The 20,403-nt window shown below is 34.9% G+C and overlaps 1 protein-coding gene across 1 annotated transcript in view; it reads left to right on the forward strand.

Moving 5' to 3' along the window:
* LOC149783630 (WD repeat-containing protein 48-like) overlaps nucleotides 1-20,403 on the forward strand; it is a 67,726-nt gene that overhangs the window by 43,104 nt on the left and 4,219 nt on the right. Inside the window, exons 13-18 of the mRNA XM_089931878.1 lie at nucleotides 2,993-3,095; nucleotides 4,288-4,359; nucleotides 4,968-5,058; nucleotides 6,418-6,535; nucleotides 12,011-12,090; nucleotides 16,610-16,790. Of these exons, the coding sequence (XP_089788004.1) occupies nucleotides 2,993-3,095; nucleotides 4,288-4,359; nucleotides 4,968-5,058; nucleotides 6,418-6,535; nucleotides 12,011-12,090; nucleotides 16,610-16,790 (645 nt within the window). The remainder of the gene's footprint in view (nucleotides 1-2,992; nucleotides 3,096-4,287; nucleotides 4,360-4,967; nucleotides 5,059-6,417; nucleotides 6,536-12,010; nucleotides 12,091-16,609; nucleotides 16,791-20,403) is intronic.

Here is a 20,403-nt window from a genome sequence, read left to right on the forward strand (position 1 = left end):
ATGTCAGGTCCTGCTCTATTCATGCCAGGGTCAGCACTGTTTATGTCAGGTCCTGCTCTATTCATGCCAGGGTTGGCACTGGTTATGTCAGTTCCTGCTCTATTCATGCCAGAGTCAGCACTGGTTATGTCAGTTCCTGCTCTATTCATGCCAGGGTCAGCACTGTTTATGTCAGGTCCTGCTCTATTCATGCCAGGGTCAGCACTGTTCTTGTTAGGTTCTGTGCTGTTCACTGACATACCAACCCTTATGATTTGACCATAAGTCTTACTGATATGACCCTTATATTATGGATTTACAATGGCAAACATTATGAAAATGTGATTTTGCAGTAAAATCTGGAAACTGACTAGATGGTGTTCAAACCAGATCTGGGTTTCATTTTAAATTCAGTGCAGTTGTTCAGGGAACCAGTCTGATGTTTATAATATACCTCAGATACTTTAAACGTGCCATATTTTCCATGCAAAAGGCCTCCCTCCATGACCAAGATGATACTTTTAGCATAAACTAGAAGTGGCATTGAGGGAACTTACAAGATGCAAAAGGGACAATAAGCCTTTTAAGGCTCCCACCTCTCAATGTATGTTTCCTATTGCACTGGTTTTAAAATTAGGGTGGGTAGGTAGGGTTTATTTTTGTTTTACCCTGGGGGAAGATATTACTAGGTTCATTAATGAAAAATGGATGGTCAGCTGACTAGAAACAGTTTTTTGGGGGCCTAAAATGTTTAAACAGTCAACACTGAAGTATGAAAAGGAATAGCCTGACTTTTGGAAAAGAAAGGCAACAGTTATGTTTCTTAGACATTATGTTTATTTGAGTCATTTTGCATGACAGATTATTGCCATTTTAAATTGGAAAAGGAAAGAAACCCAAGACAGATCTTAAGATTATATAAAGTTTAGAGATCTAATTGGAAGACTGAGTTCCTTGGGGCTTGGAGCTGCAGTTTCAGAAAAAATACTGGATGTATTTAAGGTCTAAGTGTACTTGACAGACTTTGCCTTCACTGTATGCTTTCTTGCTGCATTCATCTCTGATCAAACTAATGAAATTTTTAAATGCATGTTTCCATGTTAACGATAGCACTACATATAATGTCATTACACCTTGATGAGAATTGGTCTTAACTTATGGAAAGCTTATGTAACAGACATACTGTGCAGGTCAGCAGGTCTATGTTTGTCAGGGCTTTGCTGTTTAATTTTGGTAACTATTCCAAGTGAAGAATCAGCAATAAGCAAATTTCATTATGCCATTTTATAAAAGTCAGGTGCTTGTTTTATTAAAATTATTCATGGAAGTCTATGCCGGGTTTGTCTGAAAACATTAATACAGCAGTCTGCAGCCTGATTGTCATAGTTCCAATTGGTTGTGTTACAGACCCTGAAATGAGTAATTTTGCCAGTGAAATGAAAACACAGTGCAAATATAATGCATAACGAGTGCAAATGGAATGCAAAATAAGTGCAAATGGAATGCAGAATAAGTGCAGATTGAATGCAGAATGAGTACAGACGAAATGATGAATGGATTGTCAAGAAAACGGCTCAAGTGCAATGTGCACAAGTCTGAACTATGATCATTGAACATAATGGTAAAATGAAATAGAAATGTTTCTCATTAATGGACTTGACATTCAAATATTTTCAAATGGCTACTATATTTCCATAACTACTTTATCATGATAATGGAGACTCCAAATTTTACACTAACAGTTTTCAACTTGTACAAGCCACAGTAAATTTTCACCTCTTACAAGCCATGACATTGTTCTTGTGGAGGTAACATAAGAAAAACAGCTGCTGTTGATATGATGACACTATCATCTTTTGTGTCTGAACAAATTTAATTTGAGCAAAGCAAACTAAGAAATAAAGTTTCCTGACAGATACTCAGCAATTATATTTTTAGACTTATTGTGGTTATATTTTAAAAATTTATTGTCAATTCAATGCAGTCTATTGAATTTTCAATGCCGTCTATTGAATCTTCAGTGCATTCTATTGAATTGTATGCATTTGCTTTTCAATGAAAGTATACTTTTAATCTAACATGATTTGAAAGCTGTAGTTCTCTCCCTTTGCAGTACAATTTAACTCTTGAGAAATGAAAACTGACTTTAATAAATGTATTTCCATTTCGTTCCAAATGAGTGAAGAGGAAAGGAAACAGTGGATGAATTTGATGAACACTAAATCTCAGTGTATTTCACTGACCATAAATGAAGAATGAGATCAAAGATTAATTTATAAACATGAATCAAATGCATATGGAATGCAACAAAATGAATATGGAATACAAATTATCTTGCAAACTTAATGCAAGTGAAATGTAAACCTAATGCAGTGTTTGGAACATTATCCAATTCAGGGTCTGTATGCATGTATGCCTTGAGCCCTGAACCTGTCATGTGGCAGAATTAAGAAACAGCCCAAGCTTTGTACACTTTTGATTTTTCTGGGAGATAATTAAAGAGAAAGGACTGATGAACAAGTGGAAAATAGGAATGTGAAGATATTTACAGCAATAATAATAGTACCAGCAACAGCGATGAGGTGATGAAAATAAGGCAGCCAGCATCAAAAAAAGAAAATACACCTTTACAAAAAAACTGGACAACGACATGTCCCTGGTTCAGAATAAGTGAAAAATAGATGTTTTGCAATATAGAAATCATAAACGTTTTTTGTATAAATAGTTCTCCAAATCCCAAGGGGACATTATGAGCTGAAATACAAAGTATTGAACATTTACATCTGCTTGACATGTTCATTTCCAGTATTTTCTATAATGAATGCTAAGTCCTCTGCTTGGCAAGCCTTGTTTTATAGGCAATGGGTGCATAAGCCATCTACTTGGAGGCCTTCCTTAATTAGAGGTAAGGGAGCAGATTGCCCTAACTGTTAAAAACTGAGATGCATTCGAATGCGTCTGATAGATCATAAATTAACAGAATATTACAAAGTAAAGTATTCTCTTTTGACAGATGTTGACAATTCATCTTGATGAATCGGACTGTTTTGCGGCCTGGATGTCAGCGAAAGATCTGGTAGTTGACATTCCATCTGATACTGGATCGGATACAAAATGTAGGGCTCTTTACAAATATATTAAACAGTTTTTTCAATCTTATTTTTTTAATTATGTCAAAATTAGATTTCTGTGACTGCATGTAGTATTGAAGACTCTGACACTTGCAGTGATTCTTAGAGGCATAGATATCTCCAGAAGAATGAAAGTTAATGTAGACATTTGTAAGGTACATAAAAAAGGAATCAGTACTAAGACCTCTAATGTAGACACATTTTATGTACATAGAAATGAATTCTCAGCTAAGTACCAATAATGTAAAAATTTTCTATATATAAATAAAAATGGATTCAGTACATAGTCCCCTTAATGTAGACATTTTTTAGATACAAAGAAATTGATTGCCTGGTAAGTCTTTTTAATTGAGGCAATTTTTTAGGTACATAGAATTGGATTCTGTATTATGTCCCCTTAATGTAGATATTATGTTCCTGGAAAGCATCCTGGCATGAAATCTTTATACATATGTACATAGTGCTATTCCACCTTGAAATATGGACACCGTTACAAAGAAACCTTTAAATGACTTCTAAAAAAATCTTCTCAATACAGTTTGACAAAACATGACAGAAAGCATCCTTTCATGAAGGGCTTTCAAGTTGTACAAAATGATACTGATCACAGTTACTTAACATTGAAAGCATCAAAAAAACTTTTGCTCAAAAACTAATTATCTCAATTTAACCAGTATTGACAGAAACTACCCTTGCATAAAGACATTACAAATTTGTGAAAAAGATGCCAATCTGCGGTCAAACATGGCAGCAGTTACTAAAACATAAAAAAATGTTTTGATTTGTTCTCAAAAACCACTCATTGAAATTGGCTAAATTAACAGAATCAAATTGGCTAGAAAATATATTGGCATGAAAGGCTTTGAGATTTGCAAAAAAGATGCCATTCCAAAATCATTTATGGTTGCTGTTACTAATTATTGGCAACCTTTCACCAAAAAAAAACTGCTAAACAGAATTCGACTAGATTTAAGAGCAAGCATCCTAGTTTGGAAGCCTTTCAGATTGATACATTGGTGCTGACCTGTCAGTTATGGATATCTTTGCTGCAAATAGAAGTAACATTTAAACTGATAATAAAAATATTCAGTCATGTACATGGGAATGTTACATTGCCAACTTTAAAAAAGAAAAAATTCCAGTCGAATATAATTTCAATATCTTGTTTTTCTTTCAGTGAATATTGGTCAGCAGTTACTTAATGCATTGTTAGAACACTGGCCAAAGACCCATTTGTTAGAAAATCAAGGTGAGACACTTCTTTTTAAGAGCATTGTGAGTAACTGGCCTATGATACATTACCTAGGTCATCCTGTTCTATTTAGTTTTTTTCTTGACAGTGTTAGTTGCATTGTCATGAAACCTCTGCATGCATCCTGAGGAGAACTACACCATCATATAAAAAAGGTCACTGTGATCAACATTCATTGTCATGGGAGTTAACAAATTCAGAAGTTATGTTTGGATCTATGTGCAGAAGGGCTTTGTTCTCTTCTGACAGCTTTAATTCTTATTGCATTCGAGGCAGCGTGTGTTTTATTTCAGTGTTCTCACATCACTTACGTGATGATTTTTGAATTCTCTTGTCAGATTTATACATTGCAACAAAAAGAAATGAGCTTGGATATTACCTATACTACCAAGATATGAAAGTTTCATTGTAATGTAAGTGTTGTTTTCATTTAATTAAAATCGTTCAGTTAAAAAGCCTAATGACAAATGAATGGGAGGATGCTGAACTGCATATGCTGCATCCATACAATTGCATGCATGCAAATTCATGAAATTCATTTTGATTAAAAATGATTATTATTTTCATGCTAATAATGATGATCTTCACTATTGTTATTATTTTAGCTGAAGGTGTGGATGGATCTGGTGAGAATGGCGATTTACCTGTTAGTGGTCCTCATTTTAGAGTCCCTGGGCACACACCAGTGATATTTAGGTAAATGATTGTAATTTGTTTTAATAAGCTTTAAATACAAGGAATGTTGGTTTCAGTCTTTTCTGTTGAAGTTTATTAATTTCATTTATTTTATGTTAAGCAGGGAATTAATTGATTTTCTAATTAAAATAATATTGATATTTCACTGTAGTGAAAAAATAACTATTTTTTCACTAGAGGAACTACTTTTTGGGTCAGAACATACTTACCTCCCTTTGATTTTCTGTGAGTGAACTACTTTTTCCTTATGTAGTGGTTGTTTTCTTATTAATAATCCATGTCTGTTATCCTTGAAACTTGTAGTTTGTTATTCTGGAAATATCAGTTAATTTTTATCAATCTGATGTGGAACTAATTCTGTGCACAGTTACACATAGCATAGCAGAACATGTACGATAAACAGCTGACATTACCGTAAGAAATCTGCTAATTCACTGTGTCACAAACTTTAGGTTACCAACGTATGTGAGCATAAAATAAAAAGAATATTTGCTTGAAACAAGTGAATAACGGATACATTTCATCTCGTGGGTGAAAAACTCTAGTATCTTCATCCACTCAATGAAATATATCCGTTATTCACTCGTTTCAAGCAAATATCCTCTATATCTTATGATGTGGCAGAAAACAGAAGTAACTCATTTGTTCAGAGATTCAGCCTAGTGTCAGTAGTCTTCTCCACCAGTCAGTCAACATAATGTTACGTGGGGTATTGCTGGTAATCAGCAATGACCAAGAACCATACACTGTATTGGATGGAATTTGTCGGTAAAAGCAATGCAGACCTAAGTGTACCATTAATTGATATTGTCTTATCTACACTGGTTTTGTCTTGTCAATCACACTTCATAAATTTACAAGAGTAATTAAATATTTTCGGATAAATTCATACAAATGTTGTTTTATAGACATAAGTCTCATCATCAATGGGACAGTTGTGTTTCTTGTCCGTCAGCTTCGTGTCTTTATCTGGGTATTTGCTTTTATTGAAGATCTTGATGGACTTTGATTTGAAATATTCCACAGCATCATTTGCATGAGTCTTGGCCACTGAATGTCCAGGTCTGTCAAGTCAAGTTCTTCTGTTTAAAGTCCTATAGAGCAATGCAAATATCACTGATAGCTTTTGCCATCAATGCTCATGGTTATCAAAAAAATAGTTTTGTTTGTACTTTCTTATTGATTGGGGTTCCACTAACTTTTACACAAGGATTATTAATATTTATTGGCTTATTGATTATTGATTGGGATTCCAATAACTTTTACACAAGGGTAATTATTATTTATTTCCTACTCTGATTCCACTCAGAATATTGACAGCCTGGTAACAAGTCCTATTATGTATTTATATTTGTGCAGTGAGGTTGGAAGAGGAAAGACATTATTTCGGCTTCTATGTCGAGATGCCGGAGGTGAGACGGAACAAATGCTTCTCAATGAGTCCGTACCAGGTTGGGTGGTTGAAGTTCTTGTTCATGTAAGTACTGTGCAGATTGTAACAGAAAACTGCTTTCTTGAATATTCTTCTTAGACTGCCTTTTCTGCTTTAACTGACAGAAGACATGGAAATCTCAGCTGACAGATTATATTATTTAATTTTTGTGAGGCTTTCTGTCTGTAAGTTCTGCTAACATAGGTTAGAAGAACTTATAGGATGGCCTGTTATCTGCATTAATCGCTCCATTAATGCAAGTTTTTTATCACTGGTCCAAAACTACTTGGAGATTGCCATGATACCTTGCACTCACATTAATCATCATGTATCAACATATGGCCTTCATTGAAAGACTTCAGATTTCTAGTGGGGTTTTTTAAATGGTGCTGATCTGACACCCAATATGGCACCATTGAAGCCATCTTGAAAGTCTTGTTATTGCTACACCTTCTGAACAGAGAGTCATGTTGATGTAGGGTTTTCACCAGAAGACTTTGTAGAAGAACTGTTTGGAACAAAATGAAATGATGTCACTTGAACTTCCAAAATGGCTGACACAGTGGCCATCTTCAGAATCACGTTATAGCTACTCCTTCTTAATGGGTGGCCTAATCAGCATGTTTTTCTTCGAAAAAAGACTCCCTGAGATGTTCAGTTAATCCTAAATGAAAATGGTGCTGATCTGATGTTCCATATGGCTAAAATGGTACTGATCTGATGTTCCATGTGGCTTAAATGGTGCTGATCTGATGTTCCATTTGGCTAAAATGGTGCTGATATGATGTTCCATATGGCTTAAATGGTGCTGATCAGCACCATTTTAGCCAAGTGAGATACCAGATCAGTACCATTTTAGCCATATAAAACACCAGATCAACACCATTTAAGCCACATGGAACATCAGATCAGCACCATTTAAGCCACATGGAACATCAGATCAGCACCATTTAAGCCACATGGAACATCAGATCAGCATCATTTAAGCCACATGGAACATCCATGTGGCTTAAATGATGCTGATCTGATGTTCCATGTGGCTTAAATGGTGCTGATCTGATGTTCCATGTGGCTTAAATGGTGCTGATCTGATGTTCCATGTGGCTTAAATGGTGCTGATCTGATGTTCCATGTGGCTTAAATGGTGTTGATCTGGTGTTTTATATGGCTAAAATGGTACTGATCTGGTATCCCACTTGGCTAAAATGGTGCTGATCTGGTGTCCCATGTGGCTAAAATGGTGCTGACCTGATGTTCCATATGGCTACAATGGTGTTGATATGGTGATCCATGTGGCTAAAATGGTGCTGATCTGATGTTTTATATGGCTACTTTGGTGCTGATCTGATGTTACATATGGCTAAAATGGTGCTGATCTGATGTTCCATGTGGCTTAAATGGTGCTGATCTGATGTTCCATGTGGCTTAAATGGTGCTCATCTGATGTTCCATGTGGCTAAAATGGTGCTCATCTGATGTTCCATGTGGCTTAAATGGTACTGATCTGGTATCCCACATGGCTAAACTGGTGTTGATCTGGTGTCCCATGTGGCTAAAATGGTGCCGATCTGATATTCCATATGGCTAAAATGGTGCTGATCTGATGTTCCATATGGCTAAAATGGTGCTGATCTGATGTTCCATATGGCTAAAATGGTGCTGATCTGATGTTCTGTGTGGCTAAAATGTTGCTGATATGATGTTCCATATGGCTAAAATAGTGCTGATCTGATGTTCCATGTGGCTAAAATGGTGCTGATCTGGTATCCCACATGGCTAAAACCATGCTGATCTGGTGTCCCACATGGCTAAAATGGTGCTGACCTGATGTTCCATATGGCTACAGTGGTGTTGATCTGATGTTCCATGTGGCTAAAATGGTGCTGATCTGATGTTTTATATGGCTACTTTGGTGCTGATCTGATGTTCCATGTGGCTAAAATGGTGCTGATCTGATGTTCTAAGTGGCTAAAATGGTGCTGATCTGATGTTCCATATGGCTAAAATGGTGCTGATCTGATGTTCCATGTGGCTTAAATGGTGCTGATCTGATGTTCCATGTGGCTAAAATGGTGCTCATCTGATGTTCCATGTGGCTTAAATGGTGCTCATCTGATGTTCCATGTGGCTTAAATGGTACTGATCTGGTATCCCACATGTCTAAACTGGTGCTGATCTGGTGTCCCATGTGGCTAAAATGGTGCTGATCTGATGTTCCATATGGCTACAATAGTGTTGATCTGATGTTCCATGTGGCTAAAATGGTGCTGATCAGATGTTCCATATGGCTAAAATTGTGCTGATCTGATGTTCCATATGGCTAAAATGGTGCTGATCTGATGTTCTGTGTGACTAAAATGGTGCTGATCTGGTATCCCACATGACTAAAATGGCAACCATCATTAGCTTATTGCTACTCCTCCAGAACAGAAAGTCCAGTTAATATGTGGTTTTTCTTCTGATAATGTCAGGTTGGTCTTAAATAAAAATGGTGACAATATGACATCCAGTATGGTTACTATGGCAATCATCATGAAACTCTTGTTATTGCTAATCCTGAGAAAGACAAGATTATATCAGCATGGTGTTTTCCTCAGAAAACCTAGCTAGTCATAAATGAAATGATGTTGATCTGACATCTGGCTGCCACAGTGATCGTTTGGTAAATATTGTCATTACTATCCTTATTGCATGCCTCATCATGCTCACATGGTTTTTTAGAAAAGGCTTCTGATGATGTCTGGTTGGTTCTAAATGAAAACTGTGCCATCATACGTCCACTGCCACAGGGGCTGATTTGAGGGTTTTGTTATTCCTCAAAAGTATTAGAGATGCTTTCAATACTCATCAGTTAAAGATAAGAAATGGTCTTCCTTGAATTCCTGGAAATTCTTTTTGGACATGGATAGATCAGTCCTTTTGAAGGACTCTTGCTTTGGGTATTGTATTTGATTTATCAAAAGCCCATTGCATATTGTTTAGAACGATTTCTGTTTGTAATGTATATTTAATTTGAATGTATTGTTTATTTGGCTTTTCTCTGTGATTATATGTTATGTGGATCTATATTGTGCAACTGACCTTAGTAATTGAGTTAAGGGCCTACTTGATTAGTGACATTTAGTTTGTAAACAACATAATTCATTGCTAATATTTATTTATGATTGTACATTAAATATTTGGATCATTATTAATGGCAGTAAACAAGTTTACTTGTATCTGAGGGCTAGACATTTGTTTTTGCTTGAAAATTCCTGATCTTGTTGACAACTTAGAATGTTGACATTCATCCTGGTTCTGTTATTGTGTAGTTTTTTATATTAATGTTGTACTTCAGAAATTACTCATTACTACCTTAAATTGTTGTGTTCACTTTTTAATTTGGGAGAATTCATTTAAATTAATCGTGGAAATTATGTTGTTGTTGTGGGGATTAATGCCATTTTTTAGCACATGATAGGCTATGCAATGGCGGCCAGTATTAATGGTGGAGAAAGAACCTGGGAAAACCACCAACCCACAAGAAGCTACTGGCAAGCTTTCTCACATACCCACATTGGCTGAATCCTAGACTCGAACCCACGCAGATAGAGTTGAGATGGCAGTCATCCATAATACTGAGCGCTTTAGACCACTTGGCCACTTGATTAACAGATTTTATCTTGCACAATCTTCTAAAATGAAATTGTCCAATAGGTGATATTTATTAATTGAAAATATTAATTGTGACCTAGGTCAAATAGAGGAGTATAAAATCTTGCTTACTGGAAAAAATGTTTATTTCTGCAATTACATCTTGGCATAAGTCGTTTATATTGTGTTGTATTTTGATTTGGGTAAAATTACTTATTATTCTCAGGAAATACAAATTGCTCAATTGTATTCTTGGACAGAGAGACTTGAATTATTGTAAAATTCTAATAAGGATATATTCTAGGATTATTGTGATTCGACAGAAGACAGGACACAGGCCATAACAGGCACATCAACACCTTCAGCATTGACTATTTGGAAACCACTAAAGTTTATTCAGAACTTGATTCATCAGGACTCTGTGTTAATAATTCTAGGATTATTTGGGATTTATTTTGCAATACCATATGTTAGTTTTACATTTTCACTTTGTGTTCTAGGGAACTAAATTATTTGTTGAATTTGACAAAACTTGTTAGATTTTGCTCTTTTCTGTTACTTTGTTTAAAACCATACAGTCATAACAATTAGAATTTATTCGGAACACAACTTGAATTAATTTGGAATTCTGTACATAGGCTTTAATTAACAATGCTATAAGTTCATTGACAATTTTCACTTGATACTCTTGGGAAGAAAAATCCAAATCACACACTGTTACAAAGTATAAGTCCATAGAGTCATAACAGATGGGACTACTTTATTTAGCTGTAAATCAAGATATATAAACTGCTTAACTTAAACTCTAACTGACTAAATGGCCTTACCACACTGCTTGGGTTAGTCAGTACTTTTAACAACTATTAGTATTCTTTGATCCTCAAATTGCAAGAATATAATGTTAATTTTGTTGAGAATTCATCATGAATATATTTCTTTTTTCCAGTAAGTTACATTAAATGTCACGTCATTACAATAGAAGTTTTATGTCATGTCATTGTGATGGCATATAAATTTATCATGTCAATAAAATGTTATACAGATTGATGTCATGTCATTGTGATGGCATACAGATTTGTCATGTCAGTAAAATGGCATACAGAGTTATGTCATGTTATTGTGATGGCATATAAATTTGTCATGTCAGTAAAATGTAATACAGATTTATGTCATGTCATTGTGATGGCATTCAGATTTGTCATATCAGTAAAATGGCATACAGATTTATGTCGTGTCATTGTGATGGCATACAGATTTGTCATGTCAGTAAAATGGCATAAAGATTTATGTCATGTCAGTAAAATGGCACACAGATTTATGTTATGTCATTGTGATGGCATTCAGATTTATGGTAGATTTTACTTGGCATATAAATTTGTCATGTCAGTAAAATGTAATACAGATTTATGTCATGTCATTGTAATGGCATATAAATTTGTCATGTCAGTAAAATGTAATACAGATTTATGTCATGTCATTGTGATGGCATACAGATTTGTCATGTCAGTAAAATGGCACACAGATTTATGTCATGTCATTGTGATGGCATACGGATTTGTCATGTTAGTAAAATGGCATACAGTTTTATGTAATTGTGATGGCATACAGATTTGTCATATCAGTAAAATGGCATACAGATTTATGTCATGTCATTGTGATGGCATTCAGATTTATGTCATGTCAGTAAAATGACATACAGATTTATGTCATGTCAGTAAAATGGCACACAGATTTATGTTATGTCATTGTGATGGCATTCAGATTTATGGTAGATTTTACTTACTTAAGTATACTAAAGTCTTGTTACATTATTTAAAATACTTTTTTGAGTACAATAATATACAAAAGGACATCAGTTAAATTTAGATTTTCTTTAATTGTTTGCAGGGAAATACACCCAAAACCAACAAGATTCCATTCTTCTTGCAACCCTATCAAACCACTGGTATGAAGACAGTGATAAAGAAGTGAGTAAAAGACAGTAATTACTGAATGTTAATTTCAGGTCATTTTAAAAATTGAGACACCAGTAATTATTTTCAAAATAAATTTGTTCATACTGTATGAAAGCTAAATATTTAAATTTCATAAAATGGAAATGGAAATATACTTTACAGTGCAGTCTGGAGGAACATGAGATGGTTCAAAATTAAAAAATGTTAAATCTGCTTATAATATTTTATAATATTCTAATGATTAAATAATATAAAAACTCCTTTCCTTGTATTTCTGTCATTCCTTAATTTCATTTGAAAGTAGTTTCTCTTTTAATAACTTTAATGGTGTACCAACAGTATGTCCAAAAATGTGTTTAAATGGACTAAAACATAAAAGATTCTGATTCTGTAACTTATTCCCAAACAATAAACAAAAGCAAATGACCTTGGTCTTTTTCTGTATCAATGCAATCTGACTGAATCAAAATTGAAATGAAATATTATGAAAATCTCGTGACTTTCAGATGATATGCAGAATATTTAAACTGTCAGATGCCACATTCACAGATAGCTTGTTGGAAAACTCCAGATATAAAAATTTGACCCTTTATCAGATTGTGCCTTATAAAAGGAAATGTAAGTTCAAGTGCACTGGTGTTTAACTCAGATGGTCTCCATTTTCTCAAAAGGATTCCATGTTTCACAAAATAACAGACTAGTACTTGTGTGGCTTTAGTTTTCCTCATATCTCTCTGATGTAATATTGTACATGTTTTACTAATGGTTATATAGACTTGTAATAATACATCCCAGTGCATATTGTCTTTGGCATGGTACATTTTTATTCCCATGGTTATATAGTCTTGTAATGTACCCCAGTGCAAAGTGGCATTGTCTTTGACATGGTACATTTTTATACCCATGGTTATGTAGACTTGTAATGTACCCCAGTGCAAAGTGACATTGTCTTTGACATGGAACATTTTTATACCCATGGTTATGTAGACTTGTAATGTACCCCAGTGCAAAGTGACATTGTCTTTGACATGGTACATTTTTATACCCATGGTTATGTAGACTTGTAATGTACCCCAGTGCAAAGTGACATTGTCTTTGACATGGAACATTTTTATACCCATGGTTATGTAGACTTGTAATGTACCCCAGTGCAAAGTGGCATTGTCTTTGGCATGGTACATTTTTATTCCCATGGTTATATAGACTTGTAATGTACCCCAGTGCAAAGTGGCATTGTCTTTGACATGGAACATTTTTATACCCATGGTTATATAGACTTGTAATGTACCCCAGTGCAAAGTGGCATTGTCTTTGACATGGTACATTTTTATACCCATGGTTATGTAGACTTGTAATGTACCCCAGTGCAAAGTGACATTGTCTTTGACATGGTACATTTTTATACCCATGGTTATGTAGACTTGTAATGTACCCCAGTGCAAAGTGACATTGTCTTTGACATTGTTCATTTTTATCCCCATGTTTATATAGACTTGTAATGTACCCCAGTGCAAAGTGGCATTGTCTTTGACATTGTTCATTTTTATACCCATGGTTATATAGACTTGTAATGTACCCCAGTGCAAAGTGGCATTGTCTTTGGCATGGTACATTTTTATACCCATGGTTATATAGACTTGTAATGTACCCCAGTGCAAAGTGACATTGTCTTTGACATGGAACATTTTTATCCCCATGTTTGTATAGACTTGTAATGTACCCCAGTGCAAAGTGACATTGTCTTTGACATGATACATTTTTATTCCCATGGTTATATAGACTTGTAATGTACCCCAGTGCAAAGTGGCATTGTCTTTGACATGGAACATTTTTATCCCCAAGTTTATATAGACTTGTAATGTACCCCAGTGCAAAGTAACATTGTCTTTGGCATGGAACATTTTTATCCCCATGTTTGTATAGACTTGTAATGTACCCCAGTGCAAAGTGACATTGTCTTTGACATGGTACATTTTTATTCCCATGGTTATATAGGCTTGTAATGTACCCCAGTGCAAAGTGACATTGTCTTTGACATGGAACATTTTTATCCCCATGTTTATATAGACTTGTAATGTACCCCATTGCAAAGTGACATTGTCTTTGACATTGTTCATTTTTATACCCATGGTTATATAGACTTGCAATGTACCCCAGTGCAAAGTGGCATTGTCTTTGGCATGGTACATTTTTATACCCATGGTTATATAGACTTGTAATGTACCCCAGTGCAAAGTGACATTGTCTTTGACATGGTACATTTTTATTCCCATGGTTATGTAGACTTGTAATGTACCCCAGTGCAAAGTGGCATTGTCTTTGACATGGTACATTTTTATCCCCATGTTTATATAGACTTGTAATGTACCCCAGTGCAAAGTGACATTGTCTTTGACATTGTTCATTTTTATACCCATGGTTATATAGACTTGTAATGTACCCCAGTGCAAAGTGACATTGTCTTTGACATGGAACATTTTTATCCCCATGTTTATATAGACTTGTAATGCACCCCAGTGCATAGTGACATTGTCTTTGACATGGAACATTTTTATCCCCATGTTTATATAGACTTGTAATGTACCCCAGTGCAAAGTGGCATTGTCTTTGACATTGTTCATTTTTATACCCATGGTTATATAGACTTGTAATGTACCCCAGTGCAAAGTGGCATTGTCTTTGGCATGGTACATTTTTATACCCATGGTTATATAGACTTGTAATGTACCCCAGTGCAAAGTGACATTGTCTTTGACATGGAACATTTTTATCCCCATGTTTGTATAGACTTGTAATGTACCCCAGTGCAAAGTGACATTGTCTTTGACATGATACATTTTTATTCCCATGGTTATATAGACTTGTAATGTACCCCAGTGCAAAGTGGCATTGTCTTTGACATGGAACATTTTTATCCCCAAGTTTATATAGACTTGTAATGTACCCCAGTGCAAAGTAACATTGTCTTTGGCATGGAACATTTTTATCCCCATGTTTGTATAGACTTGTAATGTACCCCAGTGCAAAGTGACATTGTCTTTGACATGGTACATTTTTATTCCCATGGTTATATAGGCTTGTAATGTACCCCAGTGCAAAGTGACATTGTCTTTGACATGGAACATTTTTATCCCCATGTTTATATAGACTTGTAATGTACCCCATTGCAAAGTGACATTGTCTTTGACATTGTTCATTTTTATACCCATGGTTATATAGACTTGTAATGTACCCCAGTGCAAAGTGGCATTGTCTTTGGCATGGTACATTTTTATACCCATGGTTATATAGACTTGTAATGTACCCCAGTGCAAAGTGACATTGTCTTTGACATGGTACATTTTTATTCCCATGGTTATGTAGACTTGTAATGTACCCCAGTGCAAAGTGGCATTGTCTTTGACATGGTACATTTTTATCCCCATGTTTATATAGACTTGTAATGTACCCCAGTGCAAAGTGACATTGTCTTTGACATTGTTCATTTTTATACCCATGGTTATATAGACTTGTAATGTACCCCAGTGCAAAGTGACATTGTCTTTGACATGGAACATTTTTATCCCCATGTTTATATAGACTTGTAATGCACCCCAGTGCATAGTGACATTGTCTTTGACATGGAACATTTTTATCCCCATGTTTATATAGACTTGTAATGTACCCCAGTGCAAAGTGGCATTGTCTTTGGCATGGTACATTTTTTACCCATGGTTGTGTAGACTTGTAATGTACCCCAGTGCAAAGTGACATTGTCTTTGACATGGTACATTTTTATACCCATGGTTATATAGACTTGTAATGTACCCCATTGCATAGTGACATTGTCTTTGACATGGAACATTTTTATACCCATGGTTATATAGACTTGTAGTGTACCCCAGTGCAAAGTGGCATTGTCTTTGACATGGTACATTTTTATACCCATGGTTATATAGACTTGTAATGTACCCCATTGCATAGTGACATTGTCTTTGACATGGAACATTTTTATACCCATGTTTATATAGACTTGTAATGTACCCCAGTGCAAAGTGGCATTGTCTTTGACATGGTACATTTTTATACCCATGTTTATATAAACTTGTAATGTACCCCAGTGCAAAGTGGCATTGTCTTTGACATGGTACACTTTGTATAACTCCCTGAATTATGTTCTAAGTCATTGTGTTTACACAGTGTCATACACTGTAAATAGCGACAGCTATTAAAATTCTTGGGAAGAAATAGCCAACACATTTTATGTGTACTGTATTTAGTTAGTAAAGTACAAGCTTCTTCTATTTTGTCACTATTGACACCTATTTCACTGAGTTATACCGCTTCCATCTAGTAAATTTTCTTTTTTTCTCTCACTGTCTCTCTTGCTCTCTCAAGATTTGCATGCTTGACAGTTAATAATGATAACTTTTAAGTTTGCTAGCTTAGCTTTTGTTTCCATATTGTTATTAAATTAATTGTGGATTACTCTATTTTAATTATATGTTGGGCAATCTCATCTAACAGAATCAATTGTTTATGCTTCCGATAGAGATAGATTATCAGCCAGTGACATGATACAGGTCAGAAAGGTCATTGAACATGTGTATGAGAAGGTACTGGGTCAGGGGTCAGATGCAGGGTCACAGGCAGCAGCCAATGGCAACGAAAAGCCAGAAGAAGGGGATGAATCACTTGCTGAGGAGAAGGTGGAACTTTTGTGCAATGACCAGGTAGATATTTGATCATTCAGCACTTTAATTTTCACTATGTTGTGAATGTTTTTATTCATCCATGTGTCTTGGCATCTGTCCATCAGTTTTTCTTTGGTCATCATCTCTGTTATTATTGTTTACAAGAACATGATGATTGTATTTGACATGATGTTTCACTGTATTTTTTTCCAAGCTGCATCCTTGAGTCATATAGTACAGTAAATTTGAAAAAGATACAAACATTGACAATCCCTAGAACAAAGCACACTAAAATGACTGCCTATGTGTCATTGGTCTTCAGACATTACAGTCATTAAATCTTCTTGTCTTCAGTGCATCCAGTTGTTGCTTAGTCCAGGGTAGAAATAGCCAGGACATAGGTGCACAGTCATCTGGCATACTTCCAGGCACCAAACAATGCAGTGGTCACAAAGATTTTTACACCTGAATTTATAAATCACTTAATGTACCCGCCTATTTTAGAATAAAGTGATAGACCACCAATGCCTGCTCAATCAACCAACCATCGTACATACCTGTTGACACAAGTTTATTGCCTAAATTTCAGGTGTAGTTGTAATCATCACACACTACCCCACTTCCACGATGTAATCCTCTTAAAGTTAGAAATGCAGGCAGTAGCTCCATAATCAATTTCATATATACAACCCAGTTGTCATTGTAATTCTAAAGTTACATGTATATAGTTGCACTGTTGTGAACCATTGTCTGGAACAGAACCATTTAAGTTGTTTGGGTGGAACAGAACCATTTTAGTTGTTTGGGTGGAGAGATTCACTTTTATAATCAAATATACTACTCCCTGCAGTAGTGCAAAGTTGCAGTTATAAATAAAATTTTCAATTAATATTGGGTTTAATTTTATTTATTGTTCTCAGTGTTTCTGAGAATGACTCAACTTTTTATTGAGATCCCTCTTTGCCCATGAAATCAAATGGTTTACTCCCCAAATGAGGTTAAGCAGTTATTCAAACCTTTCCTTTTGTTCATCTCATGTACATTATGAAGACAGTACCCTTGATCTCCTGTATAAACTTCTGTCAAAGCGTTTGTCAATCTAAATACAGAAGTTGTTTATTTTGTTAAAATCACAGTATCTGATACGTGCATTTTATTGTTGGTCAAAAGGTCAGACACTTTGGATACATGTTTTGGAAAATACAGTGTTTTGAACATCACGTATTTTGAGTTGAAATTTAATCTGGTAAAGGATGTCAAGACGATATGCATCTTTATGTGTATTTTCATTGGAATTACTATTGCATCTTTATGTGTACTTTCATTGGAATTACTATTGCGGATACAATGAGATCAACTGGTGAGTATACTTAAGTAGCCAATATTCTTGTGCACATATATGTATGTACCAGTGAATGGTTCTCTTCCAAAAAATGTTAAATATTTAATAACTGCTTTAATTATTTCTTCTTTAATGTATATCTTATTTATAACTACATCAAGTAAAAGTGCATAATTTTGTGCCTGACCCTCCACCTCCACCCTGTCTTGCATAACTAAGAAGATACATGTGCACTATTTTCTTCATTTAACTGACTCGGTTGGATATTGCATGTAACAGCACACATGATGGGACTTTGTGGACCATGACCATTGTGTTACACTGGGTTTTCAGTTTACTTGGCCTTAATCATTATGAAGCTTAGACAGTTCATTCTGTGATATGCTTGCTCATTCCTATGTCTGGTGTCAGGGCAAAAGTTGCTTGCTTTGGTAGCAGCTTTTTCTTGCTTACATTTTTCAAACTTGATGTTCTTCATACTTGGTTTAATCATTCTTGTGGACTTCACCTTTGACCTTGGAGTTAACATCAGTCATAGAACAATTTTGTTGAGGTCTTGGTTAATGTTTTTTCATTTGCCTATATTTCCTAAACCCTTGATGGATTTTCTTTCATGTTTGGGGATAATTATCAAACTAAGAAGATTCATTATGTGACTTGCTTGCTCAACATCGATGGATTTTTTTTATGTGTGATGAATCATTATAAAGATAAGATGGTTCATTCTGTGACACATGATTGCTTGCTCTGTGGCTTTAGGCTAAATGTTAGTCATTAAAAATTTTATGCTTGGGTTTTGTTAAAGCTTTTTTAATTGTTTATATTTCCTTAATATCTTGTTGGAGTTTTCTTACACACCCTGAAGATAAATTGTGTAGCTTATTAGGCGTATATTCCTGGATGCATTCAATCAAATTTAATCGAATTCTGTTAAACAGTTTTTAAGAGAAAGGCATTTAAAGTTGGTCTGTGTTTAGCTTTGGATCAATATTATATGTAAGCATTTAAAGATCATGCTATCGGATAGATTTATATTCACTAACATTATGACCAAACAAATTTTATCTTCCATGTTGTCACTTGCTTAGTTGAGTGGGAACGTTTTGACCTGTCATGTAGAAGAAGACTCAGATCTGATAATGAACTTTTTTTGTTTCAAGTTCATATTTGCTTTTATAATTTGAATTAGGCAAGGGACTTTGTGTAACTACTGATCATATTTTCCATGTGAATGTACACAAACAGCAAGCATAAACAGGAAGCAGATGACATTACCCTTAGAAATTGTTACTTCAATACACTTTGGAGAAGCAGCTTAGTTTGAACATCAAAGAAAATAAGTGTAATTGTTTTGAGTGAATAATGGATATATTTTATCTTGGGTATGAAAAGCACTAGAATTGACTTACAAATGGATATATCTCATCTTGGGTGTGAAAAGCACTAGAATTGACTTATAAATGGATATATCTCATCTTGGGTATGAAAAACACTAGAATTGACTTACAAATGGATATATTTCATCTTGGGTATGAAAAACACTAGAATTGATTTACAAATGGATATATCTCATCTTGGGTATGAAAAACACTAGAATTGACTTACAAATGGATATATTTCATCTTGGGTATGAAAAGCACTAGAATTGACTTATAAATGGATATATCTCATCTTGGGTATGAAAAACACTAGAATTGACTTACAAATGGATATATTTCATCTTGGGTATAAAAAGCACTAGAATTGACTTACAAATGGATATATTTCATCTTGGGGGTCAAAAACACTAGAATTGACTTACAAATGGATATATTTCATCTTGGGTGTGAAAAGCACTGGAATTGACTTACAAATGGATATATCTCATCTTGGGTGTAAAAAGCACTAGAATTGGCTTGACTAGTGAAAATAGTTTTTCACCTGTTTGATGAAATATATCCGTTAGTAACTCAATACAAACGACAATCCTCTGTATCTGACCTTAGAATCACAGTACCAATCAGCATATGTATGTAAGTGTGATATGAAGAAAATGTTTGCATTTTGTACTACAAAAGGAAATACAAAAGATCAAGTCTGCTTTTGTGCACATTAGTATAGCTTCTAGTGACCTTAAAACTTAAGTGAAAGACATAATGCAGAGATACGTTTTCAGAATTAGTTTTCAGAGGAAATAATGAGTGGGGTTAGCATAAGATGTTGTGGGTGCATGCAGAAGATGGAGGGGGTGAGTATAAGATGGAGTGGTGTTGACCATAAGGAGTGGGGTGAGCATAAGATGGAGAGGGTGCAGGCAGAAGATGGAGGGGG

Source organism: Sinohyriopsis cumingii, chromosome 14 (genome assembly GCF_028554795.1).
Source record: "Sinohyriopsis cumingii isolate HCF-2022 chromosome 14, ASM2855479v2, whole genome shotgun sequence".
Lineage (NCBI taxonomy): Eukaryota > Metazoa > Mollusca > Bivalvia > Unionida > Unionidae > Sinohyriopsis > Sinohyriopsis cumingii.